General features: G+C 40.8%; 1 protein-coding gene across 2 annotated transcripts; it reads left to right on the forward strand.

Annotated features, from left to right (window-relative positions):
- The first annotated feature begins 11,251 nt into the window (after nucleotides 1-11,251).
- On the forward strand, nucleotides 11,252-17,941 carry zc3h14 (zinc finger CCCH-type containing 14). 2 transcript variants are annotated; one of them, XM_026142984.2, is made up of 17 exons: nucleotides 11,252-11,408; nucleotides 11,741-11,783; nucleotides 11,880-11,994; nucleotides 12,141-12,181; nucleotides 12,302-12,446; nucleotides 12,918-13,221; nucleotides 13,312-13,475; nucleotides 13,719-13,819; nucleotides 13,922-14,080; nucleotides 14,441-14,509; nucleotides 14,664-14,802; nucleotides 15,633-15,835; nucleotides 15,932-16,094; nucleotides 16,197-16,339; nucleotides 17,324-17,406; nucleotides 17,509-17,615; nucleotides 17,725-17,941. In XM_026142984.2, the coding sequence occupies exons 1-17, from the start codon at nucleotides 11,373-11,375 to the stop codon at nucleotides 17,726-17,728; spliced, it is 2,019 nt and encodes a 672-aa protein (XP_025998769.2). In that variant the 5' UTR covers nucleotides 11,252-11,372; the 3' UTR covers nucleotides 17,729-17,941. The 2 variants fall into 2 exon arrangements, with proteins under 2 accessions (XP_025998769.2, XP_025998770.1); XM_026142985.2 differs by having other exon boundaries at nucleotides 11,253-11,408; nucleotides 15,956-16,094.
- Nucleotides 17,942-20,038: the final 2,097 nt, after the last annotated feature.

A 20,038-nucleotide genomic window follows, 5' to 3' on the forward strand; every position in this document is an offset into this window, starting at 1 on the left:
AGTGTCATTTTAGACCCCTATTTTGTGTGGTTCTTTAAAATATTAAGAACCTCAGCACCTAATGTCAGCCCTCTCGGGGATTTAGCGTCTTTGCAAACAAAGAGATTTCACATATGCCGTCTATTCAAACGGGAAAATGCACTCGTTGAAGCCAACCAGCTGCAAATCAAATGAGCTGAGGTTGTTACACGACTCGATGAGGCGTGCCAAGCTGTGAAGCTTTTTAACAGGCTTCACTGCAAACTGAACCTCTCACTACCACTGATCCAACACATTCTCAACAAATGCTCTTGTAATTACACGCATGTCATGCATGCAGTCTTGTGAAAAAAAAACAAGGTTAAAACATGTCCCAGTGGTAAAGACAAATCATATTGAAAGTGAATGCAACATTTCAGAGGTGATCATCTGTGCCTGAATCTTCAGCATGCACACTATTAGATAGTTTTATGATGCAGTTAATCTCCTTTTTAAAATATAATGACAAAGTTAAATCAGAAAAGAAACGTTCTTCCCCCTAACTAAAGGAATGACAGCAATGCAATGCAAAGATCCAAATAGACAGAGCAAAAAAGAACTGAGAAAACCACATGGTTGACTATTTAACATCTCGGTTAGAGATGTTAAACTTGTTGTGATTATTTTTGCATTGCCAACCATTTCGTGCTGCTGTCATGGCTCAAATTACGTTTCATTTCAATAATTGTGTGACTGTATCTTTGGTAGGCAGGAGTACAAATGGGTGGTGGTGTCTCATTTAAATTTATACTTAAAATTACCAGAATGAACACATCAGTGCATTTCCATGTAAACATGTCAGGTGGAGCTAATATTATCTTTTTATTGGCTGTACCTGTAAACCATTAAATTTGTATGTGACAGGCACGATTGTGATATTCACTTCCTGTTGTGTATTCAGTAGTGCTTTCTCTTTATGTAAATACGGGCGATTGTGGCTCAAGAGTTAGGAGTTCGCCTTGTAATCGGAAGGTTGCCGCTTCGAGCCCCGGCTTGGACAGTCTCGGTCGTTGTGTCCTTGGGCAAGATACTTCACCTGTTGCCTACTGGTGGTGGTCAGAGGGCCAGGTGGCGCCAGTGTCCAGCAGCCTCGCCTCTGTCAGTGCGCCCCAGGGTGGCTGTGGCTACAATGTAGCTTGCCATCACCAGTGTGTGAATGTGTGTGAATGGGTGGATGACTGGATATGTAAAGTGCTTTGGGGTCCTTAGGGACTAGTAAAGCGCTATATAAATACAGGCCATTTACCATTTTATTTAAATATTTCCTACGCTTTGATGATATTTTAAACATTGCATTTCATTCTATTATTTTTCAGCTACATTCAGCTCTCAGCTTGTCCCTTCATTCATCTATCACTTTCTGATGACTTGAGGCATGAGGCAGTTTTATTACACAAAGAACCACTTAGATTCACGGCAGACGTGTTCGTCTCTGTGGTTTTACAAAACACAAACTGTGCAGTTTAATTTAGAACCATGAACGTCACCATATGCTGCATTTCCTCCCTTCAGGTGCTCTGCTAGGTCACTGCAGTCACAATCAGTTAATGCTTGTTTGTTGGTCTTTCTGAATTCATTTCTTTTTTGAAATTTAATAACTAAAAGGTTGCTCTTATAGTTGGAAAACACATGGCTGATCCCCCCAGCTATTTAATAATATTTGCATAACTATATTTTACACACCTTGGGTATAAAGGCCTTAGTTTCAGCCTTCCAAAGACTTTCCAGGACTTTGCAGGTTCTTTCAGGTATTTTCTGATAAAGTCTAATCTAGCCTACATGTTCCTCAGTATAACCAGTGTTTTGCACCTTCTTATAGCCTCCCTGTATATTTTGACCGTAATGCAATTACCTCCTCAACAGTGTTCTTGGTCCGGGCACCCAACATGTCCCTATATCACGAGATCGGAAAAACGAGGAACCATGAGAACCGTTTGGAATGAATCTACACATGTACGTTCGTTTTACTTAAATTGCTTTGGAAAACGCTATCTAACGTCATTAAAGTGCTGGTTAAGGTTAGGGATAAGGTTATGGTTAGAGCTGGAATACATGGCTGGAACGTGTATTACCACGGGAGCGTCATTCTACTGGATTTCATTCATAACCCGCCGCGTAGCATAATAACGCGGAAGGTCACCTATCGCGTTCCTCAGGAACGCCTTGGGCCTTGACAAATCGTCAGTATATTACGCCTCGGGAGTGAGAACGGGCTGTCTTGGTTGGATATTTAAGTTGTTTTTCTTAACCATGGAATTCTGTCATCACTTTAGCTGTCTTCTGTGGTTTTTCAGACTTTTTGATATTGCTGCGCAGACTATAGATTGGGACGCTCCTAAAGTTTTTCTTTCTCCATGATATTTTTTGTTTCCAGCCTAATTATGGCCTCTCAATTATAGTGCTTATATTTAATGCAATACGTTTGTTAAACCTATTGAGTTGAAGGCAAAAGTATGCACTTCAGTCTTGATTTTGCTCTTAACTTTACACTGAAAAGGTCAAAGGTCAACTTTACTATGACATCAGTCTGGACAGATATATGTATAAAGCGCAAAAGGATAGAACTGTGATGGGGCAATTTTCTAGTTTTAAACATGTGCTTGCATCTTCTGCAGGTAAAACTGTTGATGTTGAGGTTTACAGTTCTTCTTCTACAGTTGTTGGTGTAACACATTTTACTAGGCCTGCAGCATCAACACGAAGAGAACAGAAAACCAAAACCATAGATGAATCCTGTGGGGACATGAGTCAAATTAGAATCTAAATGTAATGCTTGGTAGCTTCATAAATAATGAGATCAGCTCAGCATTTCAGGGAATACATATTTGCTTTCTTGCCTAAAGGTAAAAGGGCTGATTCAAAATTCACACAACCAACTTATAAAAAATAGCACATTTCATCCATTCAGTCATTTTAGATTTTTGTAAGCATTACACATGGGGGGGGGGGCTTTACACGCACTGGTGTGCCAAGCTGTGTCTAGTTTTCTAATCAAAACTAAGCTAACTGGCTGCTTGCTGCTGTTTCAGTTTGCACTCAAGCGTAAGGGTGATATCACTCTTTGCATCAGAGTCTTTGCAAGAATATAAATGCATCATGCAGAATATGAGCTTATTTGCTTTTACTATTAGTCAGCCGATTGAACCCATGCTCACATGCATGTATTTCTACTTGCATGTGAGTGCATGCCACGGCTACAGCAGCCCAGAGTTCACAAAGTTCTTTAAACTAAAGTTTGGTCAGGAGAACACTTTCTAGGGTGCATCATTCTCCAAGTTCAACACAAAGTCAAGTCTTTGACCCGCTCTCTTACACAACATAAAGATGGATATTAGAAAATGTTTCCAGCTGCGTAACCCTGACTCATCCAGGCGTCAGTGACCCGCCAACTGCCTAAGCTGAACCTCCTGCAGCTTTGGCAGCAGTGATTAGAGCAGCTGTAAATATTAATGGGTTTGTTTCCTTGCCAGAGTGGTTGAGTGAAGGCTTCACCGTTGAATTTTTGTGAATCAAAAAATGGATTAACTGTTAAAACATCTGTGCGTACTCTTATTGTCATGGTCCTGGGCCATGTGGGCCCAGTATTCTTAGTTTTCATGTATTTTTGTATTTTGTTCTTTATTTAGGCCATGCTTCCTGGGTTGATCTGTTACGTTGTTCCTTATGTGTTTTCCCTTCGTGACTCTCACCCCCTGTGTGCCCCTCTGTGTATTTATGAGCCCTCGTCTCTCTTTGTGTTTTATTCTATGTTTTCCCCAGCCCGTTATGTCTGCGTTCTCCCCGTGCTCTCTCCCCTCCTGTTTGAACCTCTGTGTACTTCCTGTTTTACTTTGCCCATCTCCCATCAGTGTTACGTTCACTCCTGCCGTGTCTTGTTATGATTATCAGTGTCACATGTGTTCCCCGTGTGCATCCACTTCCCCTGATCATCCCTCATGTGTATTTAGTCTCTGTGTTTCATACAGTCTGTGTCGCGTCGTCTGTGTTACCACCTCTGTGTTCCGTATTCCAAGCCATAGCTTTTCCTTAGTTTATTTCCAGTTTAGGTTTTCGTTTGAACGGTTACTCTTATGCTGCCTTCACTCTGTTTTGTTCCTTTTCATCAGCCATAATAAACGGCTCGCTTTTGTTTAAATCCACTCCTGCATCCTCGCCTGTGTTCGCACCTGGGTCCACCACACACGTTTCCGCACGGTCTGCCTCCACAGACCCTGACACTTATGCTGTTTGTAGCAAAAGCTCTCTGGATTTGACGAGTTGCTCCAACACACAATAGAGTTTAAGGAAAGAGAGCCCGCACCGTTGCACATGTGGTTGCAAAAAAAGCTTAAACTGCAGTTTGTTTTTTTTGTTTTTCTGTCCTTGCAGCTAGCCACTAATTTCACTAGAACTCATGTGACATTAACTCTGTCTGTATCTGTCTGAGAATATATCGCTTCATCTACCCATGTGTGTGTGTGCACGCGCAGTGCAGTTGTGCACTGACACCCAGATGCCACAGCCTCATTCACACATGTGTCATCTCGTCTCGAGGAAAGGCAGTGTAGGGTTTCTGGACATTGTCAGAGCAGGTGCAATGAATTACTTCCCCTTTTTTGCTGTAACCTTCCACCTTTGGCTTTACTTTTACTCCTTTTTCAGTGTCAATTCAAGCTCTTGACTCATCTTTTCAGAGTCGCTGACAGCACTTTACTGTCAGGAAGAGCTAAGAGGTCTTGGCAGCAGTGCTATCGTCATCACCGCACTTGCGGTTTAAGAATTAGCGGAAGTTTATCAGCTGATTCATATCTGAATTGTCTTAGTTTATGATAACATTTCAGAGAAAAGGGAAGTACAATTACCTCTGTGTAGGTGTGAGAGGGAGGCCAATGACAGCCACAGAATAGCAGATTTGTGGTCACAGGCGTACTGCGTAGTGACTCGAAGCAGCTGCAGTTGGAATTAACATAGAATTTTCTCAGAAATGCTTTTCACACTCTTATCTTGTGTGGTACAACTGATTCGTTAGCAAATGTTTCATGCAGATGTATATAGGTTATACCCTGGAAATTTTAATAATATCACAAACTTAATTTAAGCAGAAGTACAAAAGATTAACATACATTTCTAAAAAAAAAAACAAATAAAAACCTGTATGTAGTAATCATGCTATAGGTAGTGAAAAGACAAACAAGATAAGAGATGAGGGAATTCACTGCAGTTTGTTTCTCACAGTCTTTCTGCTGCTCTTGGTATGTGTGCAATTGTTATTGCTTCAACTGATAATCTTTCAAAACGTTTGCAAAGCCACATTATATAAAAGTATACTACTTTTTTATGCATGCAGCACAGACAGACAAGGACATTAACACAAGAGTGTGAAACACACAACACGCAGCAGACAGGTTATGTGTGGTGGTGCAAGACAAGAACTGTTATGGCTCTGCTGATGGATGTTATTGCGCGGCTGTTGTTACAGGGGTCACTGCGGAGGTCCTGCCTCTCCCTTGATCTAATTAAGCAACAGTGAAAGGAACAACAGTGAAATAGAGCGCCTCTTTTTTTTTTCGCATTGAGTTGAATTTGTTGCAGACGTACTCCAGGGTTTCTCCTGAGCCCATTCAAGGTTCCCTTTCATTCCCATTGAAAATGGATAGAAAAGGCTGCCCTCACACCCTCAAACTCATCTACCTCTGTTTGCCCTTGAAGATGAATGGAATCTACACTCTGTTGTGATGTGTGCGACAAACTAGTGAAGTGACTGGTGAGTATCACAGCAACTTGCTTGATTAGCATATAAATGCAAATCACCACAGGCATATTTTTATAGAAGAAACCGTAGGACAAAAGCAACAATATTAAACATGTGTGCATCAGCTTGATTAAGCCAGACTGCGTAAACAGAGCGCGCAGAAAAGAAACAGACAGTCGCGGCTGAGAGTGTGTTAGGCGCTCGTCTAGACTGCAAGCGAGATCCTTCCCGTCATTGTTGGTTGGCATTGAGGGGCTGCAAAACAGGAAGCAATCTCCGAGGGAAAACATACAGCTAAGAACATTAGAAATTCAATGAGAAATGCAGTAAACAGCGCATTTGCGGTATTTATTTTGAAACTAAATTACATTTTTACTCTTTCTGAACATGCAAAGAGGTGCTTTTAACAATGCGGGGGTTGGTAATCTTTCTTCTTTTCTTTCTTTGTTTTGCTTCACCTGCACCCGCTGCATGAAAAACACCACACATTGTCCAAGATGAAGTGCAGCCAGGAGACGGAAACAAGACTGATAAAAAAGGATCGTAACCCTATACAGTTGTGGTCAAATGTTTGCATTCATTCATCTTTGCCACGAATATCAGAATGCTTTTTAATAATTTCTTTGAACTGCCCTTTTTCCAGGGTGGAATGATTGTACAGCATCTTTAATGACTTTAAAAACCAAGAATTAAGTGTACAAGTTTGAATTTATTTATATAAATACACTGACTTAAATATTTTAATAAGTGGTGTTGAAGGTTCTGTTAACGTGACATGGCCAAGGTCTATTAACTTAGTGACGAGCTAATGAAGAGAACAGCAGCGTCACTATCTATGGGGAAGTCAGTTTTACATTATTATGAAATAAGAAGCTGCCAACTGAGAAAGAAGTCTCTGCTCGAAAGTCGACAAGCTTGACTGAAATTTGTAACTGCCCACATGGACAAGGCGAATATCTTCTAGAGAAAAGTTTTATGGTCATACCAGACAAAGATTGAGGCATTGTTGGAGGCGTAAACGGGAGGCTTTCAAACCTAAAAACACAGCATGGTGGTTGCATCACGCTCTGGGTCTGTTTGGCTGCCAGTGGTACTGAAACAGGACAATGTTCGCAAACACACATCAAAACTGAGTTTGGAATGGATAAAGCAGGGTTACACTACCAGTTCTTCCAAGAGGAGTGGTCAAATATCCAGCCAGAATTATGCGAGAAGCTTGTTGATGGCTACCAAAAGTGCATGGAAAAATGTGAGGCTGTATGTATATTTTTGACACGTGTGGATTAGAAAAAATTCTAAAAATTGTGCACCTAGTTCTTGCTTTTTAAACTCATCCACCCTGGAAAAAGAACACTTCAAAGAAATCATTAAAAGACCAAAGTTTACATGACGTTCATGCCCATGATGACTCTTCATAAGCTTCTGACCACAACTGTAGGTATTTGCTTAGCTCAGTATTCAGTGTGTCAAACTGGTTGATTTTCCCTTCTCAGTGGGGTGTTTGTTCATAATGGTCTCTTGCACCATCTTGTGGATACAGATTTTTTGTTGTTGTTGTTGTTGTTGTTGTTGTTGGGGGAGGGTTATTTGTCTTAAGTGTTTGCCTTCACTTGAGCACACAACAAAATGTATGGCTTCTTTATCTGATCTAGCCAGACCAACCACAGATTCAAATATAATTACATTTTATTACATTATAAAAGCAAATAAGTAACGCCTGATTGTTATATTGTAAAGATTATATAAAGCAGTGGTTCCTAAACTTTTTTTTGCTAGCCCCCCCTTTGTTTAACAAGAAAATCCCCCACCCATACTTTCTTTTCAAACTCCATTGCAGTTTATTTCACACCTTAAACATTTTTGAAAACAATTAAACAAATAAAAGTAAACTGCAATAGATTACAGGTTGCAATAACATGAAATCCTACCTCTCTTACATAACAGAAAAACAAACCATCTTTATGCTGTAATTATTTTACGTGTAGTTGTTGTTGCTTTTTTACTGTAGCTGCGGGATACTGTTTGTCCGTGATTTGGACAGCCCAGCGCGTGCTCCCGACTCAGGGGAAATTCTGATGGGGATACCTACCTTGGCACCACCGTTGTGCAAGTGAAGCTAAAGGAGAGTTATCATTCATCATTCATTCATCACTTTTTCTACTCTTTGGCTTGGGAGGAAGTTGGTTTGGAAGCATATTTCACTATGCTTCATCTTCTGCTTTGCGTTTGTGTGGGAGCCCCGTCAAAAACTTGTCCATTATGCGCACAGTGTCCAAGCATTCTTTTTTTTTTTATTCATACCGTACCCCCACTGCAATAGCTTGGGGCGTGCCCCCCACCTTAGGAACCACTGAAGTAATGTGACAAAGATTTGACCCACTCCTCAGTTTACAGTTATTATTTTTAAGGTGATCTTGCTAACTTTTTCTTAGCAAAATGACTTCAGTTTATTTTCAGTCCAGTCCTTGTACATGAATACTTTTAGAGGAGTGTTTTTGTTGTTGTTTCTTTGTCAATAAAAGTGACATTTGAACATTTTGATCATAAAAAGGCACCAACTCAAGGAAAGAACTACAAACTAGCAAGAAGCAATTTTAAATTGTACCATTAGGCACTATGCTACTAGTAGCGTATTTAAAAAAACACATGATTTGTTCCAATTTCTTTAGTCGAATCTACGAAAAACGCCCTAAATAAGTCTAACAGGCATAAAATCTAATTTTTATACCTGTATTTTTGTGCATGATTTACTAAAAGCTGTTAGCTTAAAGCTTGGCGTATGGTGTGTGTCCTTAAAAGCTCTGAGTAAACTTGACAAGTGGACAAAAGAAGAAGTGGCACTCCTAAAATACATCTACAGCAAATCCAAAAGAAATGGGAATAAATCCAGCACAGAGCTGACATATGACCTAAGAGATGCAACCCAAACCCTTCAGTTGATCTATATTTATCTACTGTTCACTGAAACCTTGTCAGAAGCTTCTCGGTGGAAATTTGTCTGCCAAGAAGCCATTTATAAGGAAACAGAGAGGAAAGGCTCAAGTGTGCCAAATTATACAAGAACTGGACTGAAAATCAGTGACAACAGGTCTGATGAATCCAGATGTGACATTTTTTGTTCAAATCACCATTAGTATGTACGGAGGAGGTCGGGCGAGAAATACAACAGGGAGTGTCTGCAGCTACGTGTAAAACATGATGGAGGCTCTGTCATGGTTTCAGGCTGCATTTCAGCGAGTGGTGTTTGGGATTTTGTCAGACTTAAATAGGAATTATGAATGAGCAAAGCAGCAAGCAATGCAATACAACCTGTAAAGTTGGCATTGCAACTTATCGTTGTATGGTTGAGAAAGGCTTCATTTTTCAGCAAGACTGTGATCCCAAACACACTGCATATATATACCTGGATGGAAAAACACACACACTGTTCATAAGAAATATTGACCTTTGAGCTCATTAGAAGTATATAAACTAAACTAAGTTTTTAGATTGCCTTACTATATTTCCTTACAAGTTTGCCAATTTCAGTGAACCATTGCACCTATTTCCCAATTTTCAAACAACAAATAAAGACGAAATATTGCCTCTACTTTTGCACTGTACTGTAAGCATTGTATCTGGTCACTCCTGTGTACATAGAGTAAGGACCTTGTGCATACTGTTTATACTGTCTGTGTATCTGGGTACCATAACGTGTAAAAACTGAATAAACTAACCTTTGCAGAACACGCACTCCCTGGAAGAGTACTAAGATCTTTTTTCGTCTTAGAGTGGACTGATGACCAATGTTACCTCTAAGCTGCACGCGTGCGCAATTGCGCATGCTGGCATGGTCTCTGCGCACAGAAAATCTGCGTTGCGCACAAAAGAATCTAACCTGAATTGAAATTAAAACTTTAACAATTCTGCTTTGCAGTGTTAGTCAGTAAGTGACTGGCTGCTCCCGTATGGGATTAGAACGATGCCACCTTATCCCATAGTCCAGCCAATAATGCGATTCACATTCATATATACGCAGCTAGTCAACGTTGTTGACAGGCTATGACAGCGTCCTTATGTGCCGACACCAGTGTTTTAGCTAGCAAAGCGGTGTGGCTGATGTGGAGTGACGCCACGTTAATGACAACGTGTACAACCATTGGAGATGTGAGCAGGACAGACGGAACAATTGACGGAAAATGTGTGGACTTTATACCAGTTTTTAAATTGTGTTGATAGGCCACGTAAAACCAGAGTTATGATAAAAATATATGCAATGTTTGTTTGTTTTTCCCTGAATACTATGGTTGTTTATATTTACTGCGGGAAGAAATGGTAAAAACTGTGTTTTATAAGGAAAACACTTGAAAGCACTCTCTGACTGTGAGCAAAAACCAAAACCCCCACCCTTTCCTATTGGTCGAAAAATGTACCATGTCGACCAATCCAAAAAATGATATGGCAACATGACATTTAGTTGTTTAGAAAGGGGGGAATTTTTAGGAGTGACAGAGATTTGCAACGTTTAGCGCAAATCTTGTGTAGTTAGTGTGTAGTGTAGTCAGTAGTTTTATTGTGTGTGTCAGAACAATGAGGCGACTGCTAAATGTTACAGGTGTTACAGGAGTGATACATCTCCTGTTGTCAGGCCTGCAGGTATCAGGCTGTTGTTCTCCTTTATCTCATAGTGGACAGAAATAATTTTTTGGAGTGGCACAAATAATTTGTGTGCCATCAAATTTGACGCAGAACAGCTGATTGTTCTGTAAATAGTTTGAAGTTTATTTTAAAAACCGCCTTGGCTGCATTTTTAGGTAAACAGCTGCAAAAAACTTTGTTGTTTGCAAAGCTCAGTTACTTTTTTGAAGAAGTAACTATATAATTAATTGCCCAACATTGGTTATTATTTACTGTATTTTGCAGACAGAGATTTACATGACTCTCTCCCAGATCACAGACTCATACTCATAATACAAGTCAGAGCTTTATTTAAAAAAAGAAGAAAAAAAAAGAAAGTTGTATTTTCAAAATTGGAGTTCAAGTTATTTTTACTTCCAATAGTGTTAACATACTACACAGGTCATGAACAAGATTTTTTTTTTTTATTTCATTGTAAGTGGGCTAAAGCAGTTAATTAAAAGTAGTCTAACATAAATTTGATTATTTTAATAAACCATGTGACTTGGATGGATTCGATGCTGGCGTGACCACAGTGCACACGTCTGCTGTTGCTCACAGTGGTCCAAGGGACTGCTCAGGGAGTTTGTGTGTTCGCTCAGACACATGAAAAATTAGAGGGAACATTGCTGATGACCATCCAGGTCATCTGAGAGGTGTTGTGATTGAGGCATGGTTCACCCCAGCTTCAGTCACCCAGCGCTTTCAAACCCTTTCCTTTAATTGGAACATTTTACTAACAAGTTTACTTTTTCCAGCATCAACTTAAAGTGATTACTATAAATGCTGAACAAAGACAAAAAGACATCGCATACGATAGACAGATGTATGCTTTTTGTCCCTATTCGGTTGCCTTGATTTCATTTGTCACGTGATTCTACGTCACATTTGTCCCTGGTGTTTAGCGGTGCAGCTGGAAAAACAGTTGCCTCTTTTAGAACTAATTCGCTTGACTCAAACAACAATAATGGAAATCGGTACAGAAATTAGTAAGAAAATAAGGGTGAGTAACAGTGCGGGTTGAAGCTGAGTGGTCTGCGTGATTAATGTTTGCGTAACAAAGGAGCTACAAGCTAACACTGACTCGCTAGCTTAAATGTGTCAGCCTAGCCTAACTTATTGTTTTATTTTCAAGGCCGAGGGATTGGTACCTCACTCCGGCAGGCATCGTCATAGACTCAATAATTTCTTTTTGATTTGAACAGTTTCCACAGCATAAACTCAGTGCTACGTTAAGTTAATCCTTGGGTTGTTGAATGATAACAGCGCAGCTAGCTACGCTACCTAGAATTTGTTGAAATAACATCTTCCGGTTGTACTTTTAATCTCTTCCAGGCTGCTATCAAAGGAAAGCTTCAGGAGCTTGGTGCATATATTGGTACGTGAATGATATTCAGTGATTACCTCTGAGACAGCAGTTACCTGGTTGTGTAGTCTTACCATACACGATGTGCGTGTTTCTTTTTCTTCACAGATGAAGAACTCCCAGATTATATTATGGTGATGGTGGCAAACAAGAAAACCTCCCAACAGATGGCCGACGACCTCTCGCTCTTCCTCGGAAACAACACGATGAAATTCACAAGCTGGTGCGATTATATTGTTTATTTGTGGACTGGTTCTTATATGGCGCTTTTCTACTCTCCTGGAGTATTCAGAGCGCTCTGAATATGTAAAATATGAAAGAAAGTTGTACCTTTTTGCCTTAACTTTGTTTTTGTTTCTTCATTTTTAGGCTTCATGGTGTTCTGGAGAAATTAAGATCTGTTGCAGCAGGTAAGCCCGGCTGCGTTGAATACATCTCTGCACTTTTTAACCAGCAATGGGAAGTTTGTCTTTTTTATGAACATGTGAGGCTCAGGAGTTTAGCATTGCTCATGTTTCTGTTTTTCTCAGAGCCCGCATCCCTCAAGCAGCTGCAGTCAGACGGCGCTACTGTGAGCGGGAAGAGCCGATCGTCTGTAGGTGAAAACGGCCGAGCGGAGGAATTAAGAGGAGATAGGACAGAAGCCCGTGTATCCAGCTCTGCACATGAGAGCAGGTACCTGACGCAGTAGTTTCTCAGGTTGCCCCCTAATTTCCAAATTATGCTTCAGCAGGAAAATCTATGTAGTAACTTAAAGCAAATTGTGAATTGATTGCTCATTGTTTGGGATAATTTTGCTCATGCTGAGGTCTCCAACCACTATTTTTCCAAGTTTAACTGTGGTAATATCCATTTCCTCTTTGGAAGGTCTCATAAATGGTGGCTCAGTTCTTCTGTGTGTTTGTATTATTTGTACTGTTTAAGGTTTTTGTTATACTTTTTTATGATGCAAGTCAGTGATAATTCACACAAAACACAAAAGCATGTCCGGATTTCCCCCAGAAAGTATTATGATGTTAAAAATGACTATTTACTGGAACAAAGAAGTACTCATCAACAAAGAAAGTCTTTGGTCAGAGCAGACCAAGAAGTGTGTTTGAGTGTGGTTACATTTTTCTTGTATTTTGTTTGTTTGTTTGTTATCAGGAGGGGGACCTTGGAAAAGGGTTCCTCACAGCTCTCCTCCAGTGTTAGGCCCCTGGTGGAGCCGCTCCCATCGGAGGCAGTTCTTGACATCAAACCAGAGATGGACGACGACCTCATCGCTGACGAGCCTTTAGAAATCAGCACCAACCACAGTCGTACACACGGAGCAGCTAGCAGACACAGCGCTGATATCTATAGACCCGGTCAGGGCCAGTTCACATCAGTAAGCTCTGCGGAAGCGTCCTTTCATGCTAGACAGCAGGGCAGCAGAACCAGCAGAACCTCTAGAACTGGATCCAACAAGGTATTATCAGAGTGCTTATTTTGCTCACTTTCTGGTGACGGTGTGTTAGGTAGTTGGATATAGTAATAATGCCTTGCTTTCACCGTTCAGCAAGAAGAGTTTTCAAGGAAGCGGAAGGCACCGGTAGTGAGTTCTGTCGTAAGAGTGAACCGAGATGCAGACGAGGACAGCGACGATGTGGACGAGGACGAAAGCAGCTACAGTGGCAGAGGCCTCTCCAGTAGAGTGTCCCTCCCCTCCAAACCAGAACGGAAGTCAGTATGAACACTTGATGTCATATTAACCTCAGGGTTGGGTTTATACTGTGGAAAGAAAACGGTTAAGTAAGGTAATGTTTATCTGCCTCGTGGATGCTTTTATTCATGGGACTTTTGTAGGTCGTGTGTACCCAAACCACATGTGTGTTTTCTTGCAGTAAAGCTTAAGAAGTGAGTCACAGATGATCAATTTTGCGCTTTGCTGAGCTCTTAACAGTTTTGAGGTTTGTATTGTTTCAGACCTACTCTCCCACCAGCCAAGCAAGCCAACAGAAATCTGATACTGAAAGCCATCTCTGAGGCACAGGACTCAATCACCAAAACGACTACCTACCCAACAAGTGCGTTCCCACTGTCGTACATTTAACCACAAACATCCTGTAAGTTAAGCTGATTTTCCATTGTTGTTTGTGTCATTCTCTTACGTTGACCTTTCCCCGCAGTACCACAGAAACAGACTGTTCCTGTGGCGCCTCGTACTCGTCTCGCCAGCAATGAGGAGATGAGTGCAGCCATCCAGCTAGTCCAGGAGCACCTCCACAGCCTGGCGCCCCGGGTGCAGACCTACACCGCCACAGATCTACCTCCCTCCAGAACATCTGGTATATATAATAGAGTTTCATGCGCACAGATGATCACATAGTCTCATTAGCTCACAAGTATATGTCTGTTTGCAACCTATGTCTGATGTTTTGTAGCTGAAGGAGCAGATGACCATAATTATTTATGTCTATATATATATTTTATGTATGTCACAAGCCCGGATGGTTTTTATTTGGATGATTAGTGTATAGCAGAACTATGGATCATCATAACTGAACAGCATAGTAATGAAATAGTTGTATAATTAGATGTGTGTTGACTTCGGCAGGCAAGTAACAATTTTAAAAAACTTTGTGAGGTTCTCAAAGTGCTGTTTTGTTTGTTTTATTTATTTATTTATTTAATACATTTTATTCCAGCTCCAACAAGATCATTAGCATCGCGGCTTCAGTTGGAGAGCAGCGGTAGAGGAGAACCAAATGAATATGGTGAGTTTTAGTTTTAGACAAGCGATTTCCGAATGATATTCCATGCAACTTTAGAAAGTTTCAAAACTATTGAGAAGTAATGAGTCTTCCCAAAAACACTTGATAGCTCCCAAAATTCTATTTACATATTTTTTTCAATCTGTCATGCCTCTAGGGGTGGAGGTCACTGCAGGCGGTGAAGTGAAGACATTTGATACGCGTTCTTTCATAATGAGTCGACCACAAGTGGGAGAATCTCCAGTTGGAAATCAGCAGCAAGTCCTGTCTGCTGTACCACGCACCGTCCAGACCAGGTTTGTATGTTTGTATTTTTACTGAGGTGGCATACACAAGGTGTCTTTCCATTATGAGTGGAATGGACTGAGTAGTGGCACAAAGTTGGTTGTCAATGCAATGAGTTCTCATAAAACAGGTGCTGTTGACATCTGATCAATCGTTGTGTCCTGGCAGCAGAGCGACTGATTTTATAAATGATGATAAATCTATAACATTACAAAAATATGAAGATCTGAAACATACATTGCAGACAAAGCAGCAGCGTGTGTGTGTGTGCACGAGAGGAAAAGCACTTATAGAAGTGTGGTACTATCCATACTGTATAGATGTGTGAAGCAGGAAAGAAAAGCAGCAAAAATTCAAAAAAAATCATTAAGTTACAGGAGAATTTGGTGGATTATAATCAAGTATCTCATTGAATTAATGTTTAAAGGGCAGTTTTATTTTCTGTTCTTTCACCTGCAGTCTTGGTGGTGTTTAATGGTCTGAGAGTAATGAATGATAAATGAAAACAGAATTCAAATGTAGGCTCATGTAAGTGCGATGTAAGGTGAGCAGGAAGTGCAAATAAGTTTACTATTTAAGGATCACTTATTACAGTGTTATTTAATGGTGATGCTATTGATTGGCCAGTAGGTGGTGCCATTGTTTCTGTTGACGATGTTACGAGGATGTACCTCGAAAAGAAGTGAACCACCTTTGTAGTACAGAAAACCCAGAGTTAACCACGAAGATAAGACCATATCCTGTTTCATAGTACAGGCCTGTGTCTTTGTATAAATAAAGAGACATTTGTGCTATTACTGGATTGTCATTTCATCTGTTCTGCTTTTCTGACTTACCCTAGCAAGGAGAGAGGCGACTCTGCCAGCCCGAAGTTCATAGTGACATTAGATGGGGTACCGAGCCCGCTTGGTAACCTTGCAGACTGTGAAACTGACCTGGAAGATGTGAGACCACCTGCGAACGTACCTGACGCAGCGAGCCATGCCCACAGAGAGCCCAAAGTCAGCGTCCTTCAGAGGTTACAGGGAGGCATCACATCAGAAGGTGTGTGTGTGCTCTCAGCGGAGTTATTAAAGTGATATGATAATCAGCTATTTTATTTTTGTTTTGCATTTTAAAGCCAAGTTTTAGCCTCTTTAGTCCTGTCCTTTTACCTGTTGACAGATGAGATGATGGACATTGACATGGCAGAGGAGAATGCGGTCCCTTTGAAAAAACAAAAGGTCATGGAGCGATGCAAGTTCTGGCCGGTGTGCAAAAGTGGGGATGAGTGTCTGTATCATCACCCAACAACACAGTGCAAGTAAGTAGCTATGTTAAATGCAATAAGAATGATTGTTTAGGGTATTTTTTTTCACTTTCAGTCATAAGTCCTGATTACATGTGTTTTGCTTTTTTCCTTAAGGACTTTTCCAAACTGCAAATTTGGGGATAAATGCCTTTTTGTGCATCCAAATTGTAAATATGACGCCAGGTGTACAAAGCCAGACTGTCCCTTCACTCATGTGAGCCGCAGGAGCACGGCTGCACCTCCTCCACCCAGACCAGGTACTCTCTCGCCAGCTTGACCTATGCTGGGTTTTCTTCTAGCCTCCTGTTCACTGATGGGATTCTGGCTAAATTCTGTGAGAGCGATTAGTAGTTTAAACATTTTCAGCTATTGTGGATCCACTAAAAGTTTCCCTAAATTACCTCAAGCAAGTTCACATACGGTTACTTGATGAAAAACAAAACACAAAAAACTGGTGGTGTGCAGATAGAAAGTGAAGCTAATCTGTTTAAAGTTAGCAGAGGAAGAATGCGTTCCTACTATTACCTTTTACTCATGTAAAACACTTGAATCTTCAGCCAGTTTTGTTGCATTATTCTGAATAAAGTAGACCTAACCTAAATGATACAGATCTGAAGTCTTTGCCGGGCTAATCTACACCTGTGATATAGATTATCTATTCATCAGGTCAGTCTGTTGGTAAGGTTTAAAATAATCACGCAGAGTAGATCTTTGTCAAGTGCATTGACCCGACTCTCTATCAGGCATCTTGTGCTTGCGTCTGTGGAAACCCCCAGTGCTTTTATAAAAAAAAAAAATCTGATTAGAGAAGATAAGACAGGACCTTGCTGTTCCCTTTTAGACTAAAGGTGAAAGCGTGTGTTGGGCTTAGAAAGAGGGCAGAGAATTTAAATGCTCCTCCCTGTGGGAGGACGGCCCTGAGAACTGGGTGACAGTACATTCACTTCTGTTGTCCTTGGTGTTGAGCTGACTTGGCATCTGCTGAAGTTGTATTCCCGTGTGAATTTAAAACTGTCTCACAAAAACTGAACAGTGGCCCACGTCAGTATTCGAATGAATCATTGTTGATTTCCTCCCCAAAAAATTGTTTTTAATGATGTCAGTGTTACAACAAAGAAGTCCTTATTGTTTTCCCTCAAAGACATTTAATGTGACACTGTTTTTACGTATCCATAGCACTTCCATGTTTCTAAACTATCATAATCATCCTGATAGCTTATCCTTGACCCTTATGTTTGCAGCAGTGCAGCAGACCCAGCCTACCAGCATCTGTCGCTTCTTCCCAGAGTGCAAGAAGATGGACTGTCCATTTTATCATCCCAAGGTAAAAACGCTGCACAAGAGCTGTTTTTGTACAACGCAGACAGATCGCTTTCAGATTCACAGCGAATCTGATTTTTTTTTTCTTTTCCCTCCTTAACTACAGCCGTGTCGCTTTGCTGCGATGTGTAAACGAGCCGGGTGTACCTTCTACCACCCGACCACAACCGTGCCTCCAAGGCACGCCCTGAAGTGGACAAAAGCACAGAGCAGGTGAACAGATAATGCAACTCAGATAAAGACCATCATTTAATATTTAATTCAGCATTATGTGTTTAATTTGATGATGCACCTAATAAATACGGTCTTTCTCCCCTCGCAGCTAAAGTACAGAGACTACGGCAGAAGCCCGACGGTCAGCGTTTGAAGCTGTGGAAAGTCCTTGTGTCTGTGGGCTGTCAATATTTCATTTACCGAATGTTTCAGTTTATTTTAATGTATTGTTTGGAGTGATTTTAAAGGAAATAGTTTTTTAAGTTGAGGAGTCAAGTTTTTTTGTGGGTCATGCTGTCAAAATAATAAATACAGTTATATAAAAATCTGTTTCACATCATCATTTTGCTCATGCTATTCGTGTACTTTGGTGGGACACCGACCTTGATCGGTTTAACTGAAGGTAAGTAACATACACTGAAAAAGCATAAAACGCGAACATGTTTGACCTTTTTTGCTTATCAAAATTCTGCTGGAGTGACTTTATAAAGTCTGCAGTTGTTTTTATTAAATACACACGGATCCAACCAGACTGTAAAATCTATACATGCAGTCAGTGAGCTAAAGACGCCTTCAGCACTGCAGCTGTGTGCAATAACACCTGCATCCTTCTAAAGTGTGAAAGCCACTTATTACCAATCATTTAAATATAGAAATAGTCCCAAACCTGCTCTCATTCACCTGGTGACTATAGACCTATGATTGTGTCTTTTGGCCTGTGTTATAGCAGGATGGTGGAGGATATCCTGTGCAATTGGTTTATTTCTAAAGTTAAGTGTGTTTCTAGAGTGTTTCTAGAGTTCTTTCCAAAACTTGCATTACAGGTGCCACTGAGCAATCTTAGTTGTGCACATTCATATGCAGATACAATTACTAACAGATTACCCTGTTAGTAATTGTGCTTTGGGTGTTTCTTAAGGTTTAAACTAAATTTGGCAATGTCTCAAATTCAAAACGTCTGTATAGATGTACTGGTTGATTTATGATTGTGGAAAACAAGCTGACTAACCAGTAATAATGAGACATAATTTTTGTGACTCTGAAAAGTATAAACATCAATGTTTTTGATCATGATTCTCGATCAGAGATGTGGCACTCATGTGAATGACTTGTTGAATTATAATCTGTGAAACATACATCAAACATATCAATAAGGAATAATATGGCGTCACATTGAGCCTAAGACAACATTCCTTGCAGAAGGTATAACCTGGAATCAGTTTTTGGCTTTTGTGGCTTTGTTTCCTTTATTTATCAGCTAGAATGTGTCGTTGACATTAATGGGCAGCTGAAGTTGCATTAAAGTGACCAAAAAAGCGCTGGATTGAGTATAATGTAGGTTCCGTAACACAGTCATAAAGGAACTTGCAGAACAGGGATTTCTTCATTTTATGTGCAATCCCTTTATAAATACTATTGAATACAGTATAGTGACAATATAAACAAAGACATTCCACATATACATCTCTCTCTATATATAGAGAGAGAGAGATGAAAGAGACAGAGAGACACCGGAAATCACTTTATGGCAGACGATCACGTTTTGGTACAACACCGGCTCTGTCGCGGCTTCGTGATGACGTCACATGACTCACAGTTAAAAGCTCAGTGAGCGTGCGTATTTCTCGCCGGGTGCGGTGGCGCGTGCCTGTAATCCAAGCTACCGGGAGGCTGAGGTTGGAGGATCGTTTGAGGTCAGGAGCTCTGAGCTGCAGCGGACTATGCCGATCGGGTGTCCACACTAAGTTCGGCATCGATATGGTGATCCTGGGGGAGCCCGGGACCACCAGGTCGTCTAAAGAGGGGTGCACCGGCCCAGGTCGGAGACGGAGCAGGTCAAAGCCCCCGTGTCGCTCAGTAGTGGGATCGCGCCTGTGAATAGACGCTGCAGTTCAGCCTGAGCAATACAGCAAGACACAATCTTTATACACATCATTATACCTGTCTCTACCTCACACAGCAGCCTCATCAGCACTTCTTTGTCTTTTTCATTTACGTCAAAAACATTCACAAACCTGCTGCTCTGCTCGTCCTATACCACCTCCACCTGCAGCACAGCGGCAACTACAGCCTCCACCCTAAATACTCCTGCTGGCCCACAGGTGGAGACAAACTCAAAGTAGAAAATTTATTCTCACAACTTTTTGTCTGGAACATCTGTTCAATTGAGGAAACATAAAATGGGTCCGCTAGAAATGAAATTACTTGTACACAATTCTGCGATTTGCAGCCTTTAATCACAAGTTCAAAAGAAAGTCTTGAAATCAGGTGTAAAACCTAAGAAAGATCTCAGATGCTTGAGTTACCAAATCACAATCAAACAGTCGCATCAAAGCACTTGCTACTGTAAGGTGTAGATCCCACCTTATTGTGGAGAAAAAGCCAAATAATTTTTAAATGACCTTTTAGCAAGGACTTGGCGA

Source organism: Astatotilapia calliptera, chromosome 15, assembly GCF_964374335.1.
Source record: "Astatotilapia calliptera chromosome 15, fAstCal68.1, whole genome shotgun sequence".
Lineage (NCBI taxonomy): Eukaryota > Metazoa > Chordata > Actinopteri > Cichliformes > Cichlidae > Astatotilapia > Astatotilapia calliptera.

What these genes read in the sequence shown, in the direction of transcription:
- zc3h14 (XM_026142984.2), top strand. Translation starts at nt 11,373, where the DNA reads ATGGAAATCGGTACAGAAATTAGTAAGAAAATAAGG. An exon ending in ACGATGAAATTCACAAGCTG is followed by an intron (nt 11,995 to 12,140) that starts GTGCGATTATAT and finishes CTTCATTTTTAG; the next exon opens with GCTTCATGGTGTTCTGGAGA. An exon ending in CTAGAACTGGATCCAACAAG is followed by an intron (nt 13,222 to 13,311) that starts GTATTATCAGAG and finishes TTCACCGTTCAG; the next exon opens with CAAGAAGAGTTTTCAAGGAA.